Source organism: Corvus hawaiiensis, chromosome 2 (assembly GCF_020740725.1).
Source record: "Corvus hawaiiensis isolate bCorHaw1 chromosome 2, bCorHaw1.pri.cur, whole genome shotgun sequence".
In the NCBI taxonomy this organism is placed as follows: Eukaryota; Metazoa; Chordata; class Aves; order Passeriformes; family Corvidae; genus Corvus; species Corvus hawaiiensis.
Genome location: NC_063214.1, coordinates 55,410,484 through 55,424,108, shown reverse-complemented (window position 1 = coordinate 55,424,108; position 13,625 = coordinate 55,410,484). Strand labels below are relative to the sequence as shown.

The window sequence follows — 13,625 nt, the reverse complement described above, 5'->3', positions numbered from 1 at the left end:
TCATTTATCACTTTAGAACTTTTAAATGCAAATTCTTTTACATGCTATGCACAATGAAGCATTTCAAACCTACTCAACTTGCAGGTAATGACCAGAACACCTACTTCTACTTTTCTGAACCACTGGATTGACTTCTTGATGGCATGTTGTCTTTGCCTTTAGTGCAAGATTCTACTGGACATAAATTTCTCATATCCCTGAGCAATTGCTGTTAGGTAATGCCACTGGACTGGTTCACAACGTCCACAGAAAGTAACTGACTTCCATCAATGATTGTCATCAAAGACTGACTTAACTGTACATGTTTATCTAGAAAAATGTTAATTTAATGACGACTTTGGTAGCAAAAGGGTGTAAAGCTAAACATTGCTACCATAAACAAATTTTTATTAACAAATTAAACATTAAAATGAAGGCTTAAGAAAAATTGAAAACACTTCTCCAGATTTGCATACACCACCAAGCTGAGTGGGGCAGTTGACACACCTGAAGGACAGGATGCCATGCAGAGGGCCTCACTGTGTGGGGCAATAAAGCAGAACACCTGACTGAGAAGGGAAAAAGAAGATTCATTCAGATTCTTCTGAAATCTGGGTTTGCCATAAAGAAAAGCAAGGTCAAGGGACCTGCGCAGGAGATTCAGTTCTTGAGAGTAAAATAGCAGGATGGACACCATCATGGGTGTGGCTGGCAAAATAGCAACTATGTCTCCACCAGCTCAGAGGGAAACACAAGCTCTGCTAGGCCTTGTGGGGTTCTGGAGAATGCATATTCCAGGTTATTGTGGGCTTGTGAGCCCCACCCTCTACCGAGTGATCCAGAAGAAGAAATATTTTCAGTGGGGCCTTGAGAAACAGGCTGTTGAGCAAACAAGAAAGAAAACAGCTCCTGTGGTAGCTCTTGGACCTGTTTGGACAGAACCAGCGGTGCAAAATATACTCTCCACTGCAGCTGGGAAGTGTGGTGTCACCTGGAGCCTCTGGCAAAGAACTTCAGGAGAAACCTGAGGTCAGCTATTAGTGGTTCGGTGCTGCGATTATCAAGGATCAGAGACCCCACTACACTCCAGCCAAAAAAGAGGTATCAGCAGTAATAGGAGAAATGGGTGTCTATATCTTCACAAACAACTAGATACCCTGAAAGAACCAGATTCTAGAAGAATGGGTGTGGGGGTATATATTGGAGGGGATAGATGTAGTAGGCAGATTGGGAAGGCTGTACCTTCCTAGTACTTCAGCCAATGGGGAAAGGGGGAGGGCAACATGTGGTCGGGAGTTAAGGATAAAAGGAGGCTGCATTCTCCAAAAACTTAAGAGACCCCACCCCACAGGGGTATGCCCCAATGGACTCTCCCTTTATTCCAATAAAGTTGGTTTCTGTAGGACTCCTCTGTCTCCTTTGTGGACACTGGCCTTTGTTTTCTGCACAGCAGCCTATGAAGGGGTTCAGGCTGCCTCAGAAGTTGTTGGGACAGAAGCACATCTCCTCTTAGCTCCACAATTGCCTGTGCTACACTGGATGTTCAAAGGAAACATCCCCTCGACGGATCACACAGCCAGTGCTACATGGACTAAGAGGGTAGCATTGATTACATGAGCTCAGTTGGGAATTCTGGAAGAAATCATGGACTGGCCAGAAGGCAGAGAGCATTGGGGCACTGCCAGAGAAGGAGACTTGTGAACAAGAAGCACCCCCACACAATGAGTTACCAGAACGTGTAAGAGGCTATGCCCAGTTTACTGATGGATCCTGCTGTGTGGCAGGAAACCATCACAGGTGGACAAGTCATTGAGGCTGCTGAAGAAGAAGGCGAGTCAAGCCAATCTGCAGAAGTGAAAGCCATCCAACTAGCCCTAGAGATTGCTGAACAAGAAAAGTGGCCTGTACTCTATACTGACTCCTGGATGATGGCTAATGCCCTATGGAGGTGGCAGCAGCAATGGAAGAAGACCAATTGGCAACCTAGGGATAAACCCCATCTGGGCTGGACTGCACCTGCAATGGGGCAGGACATCAGTGCACAGGTGACAAACATGACTGGAAACGTACATCAGGTAGATGTTCTCATGCCCAAAAACTGTGCCACTGAAGAACATCGAAACAATGAACAGGTAGATAAGGCTGCCAAAACTGAATTAACACAGGTAGACTTGGACTGGAAGGGTGAGCTATTTATAACCCAATGGGGCCATGAAACATCAGTTGTAACAGATGATGCCTATAGATTTTTGCATTTTTTCTTTTATCTGTTCTCTGTATTCTTTACACATATATATTTGTAGCTTTGTAGCTTCTTATCGTAGCTTAACTTCAGCATTTTCCTAGGCAGAAGGACAAAACAAATTTCAGGACCCCTATTCTATCTTGGTTCTCCCTGGCTACCAAAGTTGAAAACAGCTCTTTGAGACACATCTTCATAAACGAAGTGCAGCTAGTACCAAGGGGGGGGGCTCCAGAAAAGGGTTGAACCAGAAGGGGGAATTACCTCATCACCTGTGCTTCTAATTGGGAATTCTTGTCAAATATGCTAATTTGCTAAACTTGTAAAAATTGTTTTCACCCCATGTGGGCAGGCTTTTGTGGACATTTTCCCTATCTGCTCCTGGAGGCCTCCAATAAAGACCAGCTTTTATATTACCTCCCATACTAATGTTGAGAGTGTGTTGCTTCATTTCTAGGTTGAGAAACATCACAGATAGATGAGCTCATCATTGAGGGGCAGACCTGACCATGGAGGCCATAGCACAGACCATTCGAGAATGAGAAGCATGTGCTGCAATCAACCAAGCCACAGAAGTAAACTTCCCCTGGAATAGAGGGCCGTGGCTGGAGTTTCAATATGGTGAGGCCTGGCTGATAGACTATATTGGATCACTGCCATGGACACACCAAGACAAGCATTACATACCCACCATGGTAGAGGCAGCAACTGGCTGGCTGGCAACATACCCTGTAAACCATTGCCACTGCTTGAGACACCATCTCAGGTCTTGGAGACACATTTTATGGCAACAGGGTACCCCAGAGAGAATGGAGTCAGACAATGGGACTAATTTTTGAAACAACCTTATAAACCCTTGGGCAAAGAAACATGGCATTGAGTGGATACATCACATCCCTTATCACCCATAAGCCTCTGGAAAGACTGAGAGGTGTAATGGACTGCTGAAGACTATGTTAAGTGTTTGGTAATGGGGCATGGAAGGATTGGGATGCAAATTGAGCAGAAGCCACTTGGCTGGTTAACACTAGGGGATCTGTGAACCTCCCTGGTCCTGCCGAAATAAAACCCCTACACACAGGGGGAGGGGATAAGGTCCCTGTACTACACATGGGAAGTGGCTGGCAAAATCAGGGTGGATTTCTCTCCCTGTAAGAAAAGTCAAACCCATTAATGGGATCGTCTTTGCTCAAGTACCTGGGTGTTATTTGGTGGGCAATGCGGAAGGACGGGGATGTATGCTCCAAGGAGATTTAACCTGGGGGGGGGGAAATAACTGTGGTGTAAGTTCTATGTTGCAAAAGTAAAGCAGCAATAATGACATGAACTGATGAAGTGTGAAATTTTGTGAGTGACAAGCAGAGTGGGATGCACAGGACCATTGTTGGTGCCCAATAATCAAGTGTGCTCCTTCTCCTGTCCTGAGCACCCATCCTGACAGAATCAAGCTCAAGTCATGGCCTGGTTTTAGACATCTGGAGGGGTGGAGGACACTCTTGAAGTGGGAAAATAATACCTATCTTTAAAAGGACAGGTGATAGCAGTTAATGAAAATTTATAAATCTTCATGTCCAGCCAAGGTCACAGCCCCTCTGCTCTGGTGAGACCCCACCTGGAGGACTGCATCCAGTTCCGGAACTCACGACATAGAAAGGACATCCACCTGTTGCAGCAAATCCAGAAATGGCTCACAAGTTGATTAGAGGGATGGAAGACCTCTCCTTCGAGGAAAGGCTGAGAGAATTGGGATTGCTCAGCCTAGAAAAGAGGTGGCTTCGTGGTGACCTAATTGCGGCCTTCCATTACCTGAAAAGAGCCTACAGGAAAGATGGGAGGGACCTTTTAAAAGGGCATGTAGTGACAGGATAAGGGGAGTGGGTTCACACTGAAAGAGAGTAGGTTTAGATTAGATATTAGGAAGAAATTCTTTACTGTGAGGGTAGTGAGGCACTCAGATTGCTCAGAAAAGCTGGATATGTATGTCCCCTCCCTGGGAAGTGTTCAAGGCCAGGGTGGATGGAGCTCTGAGCAACCTGGTCTCATAAGAAGTGTCCCTGTTCACAGCACAGGAGTTGGAACTTGATGATCTTTCATTGTCCCTTCCAACTGTTGAGGAATACAGCTGGTGCAGGTAGCTGATCTGTAAACTGCAGTTAGAGATGCAGATTGAGCTCTGGGTGGGGAGCCCAGACAGACCGGAGGCAGTGAACTGCCACCTCTTTGCATAACAAAAGGCATGAAGATGAGCGGCTAGCCAGGTGAATGGACACAGCAACACAGCAGGAATGGAAGACTCAGAAGGGAAGACTCAAGAGGAAGAGCAAGACTTGCCTTAGACTGTGATGTGTAAAAGCCCAGGAGTTCCTTTGTTTGAGATCCCTCCTCGGAGGCACCAGCCCAGGCTGTTTCTGTGTTACTACACTGTTAATAAATTGCTTTATGGAACAAGGTATCTGAGACCTGGGGTCGAACCAGTAAGGAAACCTGGTCTGACTCTGAGCCAGGTGCGCAGGGAGTCAAGCGAGGCACCTGTCAGATCACTGGAGCTACCTGCAGTGAAGGAGCTTTGGTCCCAGAAATTAGTCTGGCACTGGGAGAGTGACTGTCAGAGAAGTCTCATGAAGGGTCACACTGGGAAGTTTCTGTAACACAACCCAAGCCATTCTATGACTTGCAGAGACACTCAAGCAGCTCAAAACCTCAAAAGTGCAAACAAGAAACAAATACATAACAACAGCGACTTCCATTTTTGTTTAAACATTGAGATTCTTTGTATTTATACAAAATACAGATCCTATCCCTCCTTCAGCAGGAGACTCATCTGCAGATCATTGATCTTTCCTCATTACCCAGGTGCTCCTTGAAACTGTTGCTGCCTTTGTTCCAAAGCTTGTTGACTTAACAGTTGCTGTTGTTTCTGTAGAAACTGTACTACTTGTGGGCTTCTGAGCAGGGACTGAAAGAGAGAGAAAGTGAACTTTACTTTACAAAACTCACATAAATTAAATAGTTCCCACAGTAATATTTTTCCATTACACGAATTTGCACATTACCCACTGCTGTTGTTTAATTAACCCCAGCAGACAAGTAAGCATCAGCCTCTTCCTCCCTCCTTACTGTGGGATGAAGCACTGCCCAGCAATAACTAAAACAGCACTGCTTTATCACACTCTTTTTATCACAAACCCAAAGCACAGCCCCATACAAGCTAGTGTGAAGAAAATTAACTGTATCCCAGCCAAAACCAGTACACCCATACAAATGAGAGTTCAATTAAATGCTGCAGAATTACAAAACACACTCACAAAAGACATCTAGGAATTGTTTCAGGACATCAGCAGGTAACCAGAAACAGCATTAATACACATCCTGAAAGGACATCCAGAATGTAAAGCATATACAGTATTGCAAAAACCCTGTAAGTATAGCAAACAGTAGTAATATACTGACATACTAGAACCAAAACATCTTTCAATTGTGCTTCAGTTCTACTACTGTGTTTCAATTGAGCTGATTTCTACATTTCCCACTGCAGATAGCTCACAAATACTTTAATAAATGAATAAAATACTGTAATTCTGCAGCAAAGCTCATGTGCCTGTCAGACTTCAAGCATCAGGACTATGCCTGTAGCACATATTTTAGTTTTAGGCAGTCCTGTGAGGAGCAGGGAGTTGGACTCAATGATCCTTATGGGTCCCTTCCAACTCAAGATACTCTTTGATTTTCACTGAGTGTCCAGAATTTCCCAGCATTTCAAAACAGCAGTCCATCCACAGGGAATGAGTTAAAAAACTCCTCTGCCTTCAATCAAAAGGCAAAAGTATCTAAAAGTATTTGCATCTGGCTCCTGGCCTGAATAGTTGCAGTCTGTAATTCAACTCTGGTTGCTCACTCTCATTCCTGCACGGTGGCAGCACAAGTGATTGTGAGGTCAAATGGCAAATCAGGTTGAGAGTTGATCCTTCCAAAAACTAATACAGGAAAAGGGTTAATTTTTCAGCTGAATGAATTCCCTAGATGCTTGCTCATTATCCATGGTCACTTCAGTGATATAACCAAAGAGGTACTGCAACTGCAAGTCAGAGGAGGAAGAGAGAAGCAAGAATCAGATCACGGAGAATCTGAATTTCAAGAATACTGAAAGGAAGCCTGAGTTCTTAAAGAGCCTTGACTTAATTTGTGAAAAGCTCTCAAAATCTATTAAAAGAGCTTCTAGTTGCTGTACTTCTATAAAAAGTAATGTTTCATTAATAAGATACCATTCAAATTTAATTAAAAGCCACATCAATAGAAACAGCCAAGAACGGGGACAGCAAGCCACTAAGTGGGGCATGAAGAATGAGACAATATGAAAACTACTCCATAGTTCATTACTTGTTTTCCTCATAAAAACTGAAAAGCTACGAATACTCCTCTGAGTTTTAGTCATAATCATTAAAAAAGTGCTATCATTGAGAAAGAATTATCAAGAAATACATCTAGGTAGTTGTATACTTAAGACTGACGTGATGTTTCTTTCAAGGCTTTCCAAATTTCTGAACAAGCACTACAGCTCTTTAATGAGGATTGTTAAATTCCTTCGCACAGGTAACAGAGAGAAGACAAACAGTCCCAATAACTTTTGGAGAACAGGGACTGCAATAACATGCAACAAAAAAGTTGTAATAAAGAAGCTGAACAAACTGTACGTACTGACTAATTTCCCCACACCAAGCTTAACTTGTTAAAGGAGAAACCAGTGTTTAAAAAGCTTATGACACATGCCATTCATGCAGTCTACAAATATTATAAATCACACCGTGTGCTTAGAGTTTGCTTTATCAACACACATACACACAACTTTAAGTGTGATATGATACAACTTCTACAACACACCACAGTAAAGCTTACATCAGACCTAAAGTCCATTCACTGTTCTCTCTAAAGCTTTAACAAGCTAAAACCATGTCAGTTATACTATAGGCATTATTTAGCCTAAAGAAACCACATCTGTTACTACCAAAACTTCAGTTAATGTGACAGTGATCATTACATTTAGTCATCTTAGTATTCTCCACAGAGAGAGGCTGAAGTACACAACTCTGAAGCATGTTTCAAATTTGAAAATATGCACATGCAGTGTACGCTGATTAAACTGATTTTCTTTTTCCACAATGGTGACAGGTAAACATTGTTACACTGCCTTTATTTATTTGAGTTCAAAACACCTCAAAAACAAGACTTACCAGCCTCTTTTTATTCAATACTTGTTCTAAAAGAGTAGGTCTTGCTGGGCGATCTCCAATGGATCCTGTTCTCTGCTTTGTAACAGACACTGAACCTTCAACACTATCCTGCACATGACAGAAAACAAAAAAAAAAAGGATGTCAGACTATAAACTCTGATACACTGACACACAGAAAATCCCAAGAGTGAAGAACATTTGCCTCCTTAATCTGCAAACGAAAGTAGCACAGGAATGGAAATCTATCTATTCAAGATTTGGCCTCTTCTTTCCACCGCATTTCACTATTTCAACAGTAAGAGTGAAGCAGTGCAGCTGAGTTAGTCTCCTACACTGCAAAACTAAACAGGTTACTAGGGCTAGTTAATGGCTTCAATTTATTTTATTGCATTTCTTAAAAATGAAGTCATTCCAACAGGTCAGTCTCCAGCTTGTGAAAATGAATGATATTTACCATTTGTAATTGGGCAGGAATGACAATAATCCTTGTAGTACCAAAACAAAACATACTTTAGAACACTATTATGAACTTGCCAAAGCCACAGGGTTGTTTTTTTGGGTTTTTTTCCAAGTTTATTCTGTTCCTTTTACAATCACCAGTCATCTGAACTAAGGCATACTAATACAACACGGCTCTACAATCTGCTCTAAAAAAATAGGAATGGTTTGGAAAATTTCAACCAATGTTGAATCCTATGTGTATTACATTTAAAACTTACTGACACTTTCATTTACCTGAAAGGTTTCAAAAGCAAGAACAACAAAGAAGTATCCCAGAATCTTTCACTTCTATCCTGTGCACAGAAGTGAAAAATGAAACTTCTACTAGGAACTTCTACTGAAAATGGCCTTAATAGAGACCACTGCAAAAAAACATAGTAAGTTTAGCACTAACTATCCTGCTTTCTTCTGCAAGTTCAAGCCTTAATTTCCTCACATTCAAAGCAACCTGCATTTGCAGAAACCAGGAAAAGAAAACCCACCCTCTTCCAACATGCAATAATCACTATTTCATGTTACAGATCAAGAAGTCTTAACCCATCACAACATGAAATGCAGCATTTTTACCCTTCTCCCATACCGTCCCCTCTTCTGAACTAGCACAAGTATTGTGTAGATACATCATGAAACGAGCAGGATGAACTATCAGGGAAGGAAGAGAGAAAAGGGAAAGTCATGCTGGTGTATAAATCAAGAATTCATTCTCATCTTGAATCATACGTGCAGCTTCTCTTCCCTCACTGGAGAGAGAAGTAGCTACTAGAGTTAGAAAAGGCTCACAAAACAGCAAGGATGATAAAAGTGCGTAACTTTTTCCTTGGAAACAAGCACGCTATGCCTTTTCAATGCGAGAAGGGAAAAAACTTACAGGGCAAGCCTTCCAAGTAAGTATCATAAACTGAAGAGGAATTAATTGTTATGATGTAAACACTACCTAACAAATTAGGTTGACACCAACAAGATTCAAAAACCAGGAGAGTATTCACACCAGGCAGCAGACCTGAAGAAACTACAGAATGTAACAGATGCTCAGAGCTTACAAGGGTTCAACAAAAATCCAAAATACTGTATGGAACACGTATCACTTATAGTTACAGAATACATCAGAAAACCTCAGCAAGTCCTTTGAACTGAAAGAGGAGAGAATATTCCCTAGCAGCATCACGTACACTTCTCTTTTTTCAAAGCACCTGCCTCATGGCTTTTACAGACATACAAAAAAAGATTGTTTTGTGCGACACCCAGTATGGTTACTATTATATTTACATGAAGAAAAACAGAAACAGGAAAAGATTTTTGATGGTCAGTTTGCAGTTAGACCAGTTCCCAGTCACACGACTCCAGAGACAGCTATGCTGATATAAAAGGGTGGCTTTTAGCAGGAGTGCCAAATAACATTTTTTTTTTTCTTCTGGCAGCCACAATTTTATACCTGCCCCTTTGAGCACAAACCAGTCAGCATCTTCAAGTGTAAAACTATTTTCCTTTTTCTATCGCATCTAAATACGAGATCTGAAACACTAATTCTGTACAAGCGACCATCAGAGAAGCGTGTGGTCCTAGCTGAGTCACAAACTGTAGGAAAAATAAAAATTAAAAAGTCGAACGGTACCATCAGTTTTCCCACTGACAGTACTTCCCCATCTAAACAATACAAATAAACTTATGCAAGTTAAGTATGAACTAGCAGTAGTCTAAGTATTTACCTGCCACTTAATATAAAAGTAATAACCAAAAAGCATCCTGAAGAATCTCCACAACTGACTTTTATATACCTGATCCCCAACGGCCTTTGTGACTTTAAAACCCGACACTTCAGCACCAGCTGAGTAACAAGTCTGACATCTCTCTTAGATCCATACTTTCCTACAGAGGAAAAAAAAAAACACGCTGCACAGCGAAGCATCTTCTAGGGATACTTCTTTTCCTAGAATCTTCCGCTATAGCTGTAAGCTTCTACAATTTATGTCAGAGCTAAAAACAAACGGGGTTTGCTCTGGCAAACAGGAGGAAGAGTGAGCTATAGGGCGGCCCTAGACTTCTCCCTTTCCTCTGGAAAGGTCCCATTCCGTCTGACAGGAGCCGGCTTTCCAGGGAAGCCCTTACTCCCACGGACCACGCAGCACCCAGGCTGCCCCCCGAGGATGGCCTGGCCGAGGCCGCGCCGCCCCCGCCTCACCTCGGCCCGCGGGCCGCCCCCCGCGGCCGCCGCCCCGCCGCCCCCCAGGGCCTGGTCGCTCTTCTTGCGCTTGTACTTGTCCTTGTAGATCTTGTTGCGGTGCCGCTTGCACATCCAAGGCTTGCGCTGCTTCACCACCTGCGTGGTGGTCTCGCTGCAGCCCTGGTACGTGCAGCTCTTGCACTCGCCGCCCGCCGCCGCTTCGCCGCTCGCAGACCCCGCCGCCGCCACCTCCTCTTCCTCCAGCTCCTCCAGGCTGGCCGTACTCTCGCCGCCCGCCGCCTCGGCCTCCTCCTCCGCCACCTCGACCTCGCCGGCGGCCCCCAGCTCGTAGAACACCATGAGGCCGCCGCTAGCGGAGGGCGGCAGCTGCGGGTCGGCGCTCGGCTGCAGCACCACCCCCCCCGCCCCGGCCACCTCCTCCTCGCCGCCGCCCGGCTGCATCACAAGCAGCGCCAGCTGCTGCTGCTGCTGCTGCTGCGGCGGCGACGAGGAGGAGGAGGAAGAAGCGGAGGAGGCGAGAGCGGCGGCGGGGCTGCCCCGCAGGGCGGCGCTGCCCGGCCCGGCCGGTCCCTGAGCGCGCCGGTCCCGCGCCGCCCGCGCGCAGGCGCCGCGCGCACCGCGCATGCGCCCCGGCCGCGCGCGGGGGAGGGGCCCCGGTAATGGCGGCGCCGCCCCGTGTGGGGGAGTTTGCATCGAGCGTGCACCGGCACTGCTGGAGTGGAGCCCTTGTGGTCGTGTTAGAGCCGCCAGCGTGGTTTGGCTTCCCGCAAGGGGAAGGCAGCACCCACGATTGGTAGATGCTTGTGCTCGAAAGGAGCGACAGAAGTCAGGGGGTCTGCAAGCAATCAGAAAATTGTATTAGTCTATTGCACGCTTGGCGTGGGAAATTGGTTTGTTAGTCCCTGACCTACTGTGTAAGCACACGGCAGTGGGTTTTGAATAAAGGGGTAGGGTCAAAGAGAGAAAAGATGAATTGAAAAGGGGAAGAGGGGGCAGAGAGAGGAAAATAAAGGAAAAAGGGGGGGGAAAAGGAAAGAAAGGAGAAGAGAAAAGAAAGGGTGCCGCTCAGGCTTGGAAGGGGGGGTATCTTGTCATGGACAGGTTTCTCGCTTTCTATGGAAATAAATTATCACGCGCAGTCTGTTCTTTCAGATCTTTCTGGAAATAGGTCAGAGGGCTTCGAGGGACTTGGATGGTGTTGATCTCCTCCTATAGTCCGTGCCCGCATCTTGCGCTCTTTCCTGTGCTGTGGGATACTGTGTTGCGCTTATCTCCAGCAACTACAACAAGGGTGTTTGTCCTGGAAATGTGCTGCCCTCCCTCCGCATGGTCCCTGTGTCCAGCCGCATCTTGTTCTTTCTCACAAAGTGTCAGCACCAACAATCCTTGTCTGTTAGTGCAAACAATCCTTGGCTGGCTCCATGGCTATCCAGCTATCATTTTTTGAGACACACACTTCCCATTATATTCTGGGATTCTACACCCTGTGAGTCTGCTCAGCCTCCTGTCCTGCTGTGCTCATGTGATGGCTGTCCAGACCTAAACTTTCCTGCCACTGCCTTTCACCAGTGCTGTCTCTAGGCTGTGCTTTTGTCCTTGCTCTTCATCCACTGTCACTTGAGAGTGCAGATACAGGGATGCAGTTTGACTTCTCCCACTTAGCCATTTTGTTGCCTCTAGCTTGCTGTTGCCCTTGTAGCTGCCAGCATGCTGCTCCTTGCCCTTTCTGCCTTTGGATATCAATTCTCTCCTTGGGTTACTTCTGCATGGCTGCAGAGAAGTCCCACTGACTTCTATCTCCTTGATCACCTGCTATTGGCCCCCCTTTATTTGTCTTACCTCCTTACTCTCCATGGAATCTTGCCTTTCTCATTGCACACAGCAGTTTATCCCATATTAAAAAACACTGCTGACTCCATTTATTCCCTGGGAAGTACCACAGCTCCCTTTTCCTGTCAGTAAGATAAATGATTATGCTGTTTGCAGTTGTAGCAATTCTGCTTCACCCTCGATCTTGTCATAATACACTTCTCTCTCATTTGTCAAAATAGTTAAAGATGGGTATAGTCCTAGAAAAATCGCAGTGAACTGAATAACTCTGTCCTCATTGCCTTTGACCAAACAGTCATCTTTAACATGGGCGAGATGACCTCCAGCTCCAGGGTTTAAACTGGAATTACAGACTATTTTTGTCAGTGAAGACTTACTTTGCCCACATCTGCTTCAGTCTCTGTTACAGCCATGCTGGGACAACTTGCCAGAAGCTTTCTTTAGGACTCAACCTTGCATCTGTGTCAGTAGTGAAACATGTTAGAATTACACATAACCTTGTTTTCCTCCTGCTTAACTATTTTGATGTTGTTACAAAATGTTTTTTTTCACATTATAGGTCCATTGAAATAATTTTAGTTTATTTCTTTTGCTTTAAATGAATCTTGAAAGAATGTCTTCCTAAAATTCAAAGTGATTCTGACATTAATTAAAATAAAAATCCAAAGTAATAATGAATCAAAATCAATCACATTTTTCTCCAGCCATACTCCCTGCACATATACACACAATAACTAATTAAAAGAAACAGGAAGCTGATAACCTTTAAATCCCAGGTAGAAGAGTTGTTTGGGCCCTTCATCACCACTTCTGCAAAGCTCCGCTGAGACAGCAGGGTTTGGCATGGGCCAGTCTGACCAGCAGACTGAAGCAGTTAAGGGCTACATGAGAAAATTATTCACGGAGTTAAGGTTTCCAACCAAATGCTTGCTGAAAACTCCCTCTCTTTTAGAATAAGTTGAATTCTACCTTAGACACTCTGGTAACACAGGGGGATTTCATTGGTGACTGTGCCTGGAAGCATACTTCAACTCCATGGTTCTCATTTTCCTCTTCTGAAGAACAAAGAACAACAAAAAGCCACAGAAAACTAACAGTACATTACAAAGATTTTGAAGGGGTTAATTAATTAGCAAATCAATTTGATATTTAATGCGTCTATTACTGTACGGAATGTGTAGTATTATCCAATTTTTTTAGCCCAGAACATTGTAATCTACTTGCTTGAGCGCATAGAAACATACACAGGAAGTAAATTAGTGACAGCTAACAAATCAAATCCTTCTTAAAAAGCTGCCACTGGTGTTCTCTTTTTTCTGCCTGGTTTGCTCAGAAAAGAGAAACACTCTGATGGAAAAGAAATCAAAAAAAAAAGTTGTTTCCTTGGGCTGCACTTCTGTAAATCTGGCTGTTGGAGAAGGAAGGTCATGTTTGGAAAACTTTGTCATCAGTCTGTCCATCACTGCTATGCAGCCAGGTGCAGTCGCACCATGTTTTGTATTCCCAGTACAATTAAAAAGAGATGACAAATACAATTATTGAAATGTCTTAAGTTCATTTGTCCTTAGGCTGACATCTCTAAATAGATATTTACATAGATTCTCCAATTTTCTGCTGCCTCTTTCATTTGTGTTTGTGAAATAGTTCATTTTAATGTTCTAGA

General features: G+C 44.1%; 1 protein-coding gene across 1 annotated transcript; it reads right to left on the bottom strand.

The window, feature by feature from the left end:
* Positions 1-4,962: 4,962 nt before the first annotated feature.
* LOC125321156 (regulatory factor X associated protein) lies at positions 4,963-11,360 on the bottom strand. The gene is made up of 4 exons (XM_048293550.1): positions 11,266-11,360; positions 10,130-10,967; positions 7,450-7,557; positions 4,963-5,177 (listed from the first exon to the last, which is right to left on the bottom strand). The coding sequence occupies exons 1-4, from the start codon at positions 11,358-11,360 to the stop codon at positions 5,067-5,069; spliced, it is 1,152 nt and encodes a 383-aa protein (XP_048149507.1). The 3' UTR covers positions 4,963-5,066.
* Between the last annotated feature and the right edge of the window lie 2,265 nt (positions 11,361-13,625).

What these genes read in the sequence shown, in the direction of transcription:
- LOC125321156 (XM_048293550.1), bottom strand. Translation starts at nt 11,360, where the DNA reads ATGCGGGCACGGACTATAGGAGGAGATCAACACCATCCAAGTCCCTCG. An exon ending in TCTGAAAGAACAGACTGCGC is followed by an intron (nt 10,968 to 11,265) that starts GTGATAATTTAT and finishes GATTGCTTGCAG; the next exon opens with ACCCCCTGACTTCTGTCGCT. An exon ending in GGGGCGGCCCGCGGGCCGAG is followed by an intron (nt 7,558 to 10,129) that starts GTGAGGCGGGGG and finishes TGTCATGTGCAG; the next exon opens with GATAGTGTTGAAGGTTCAGT.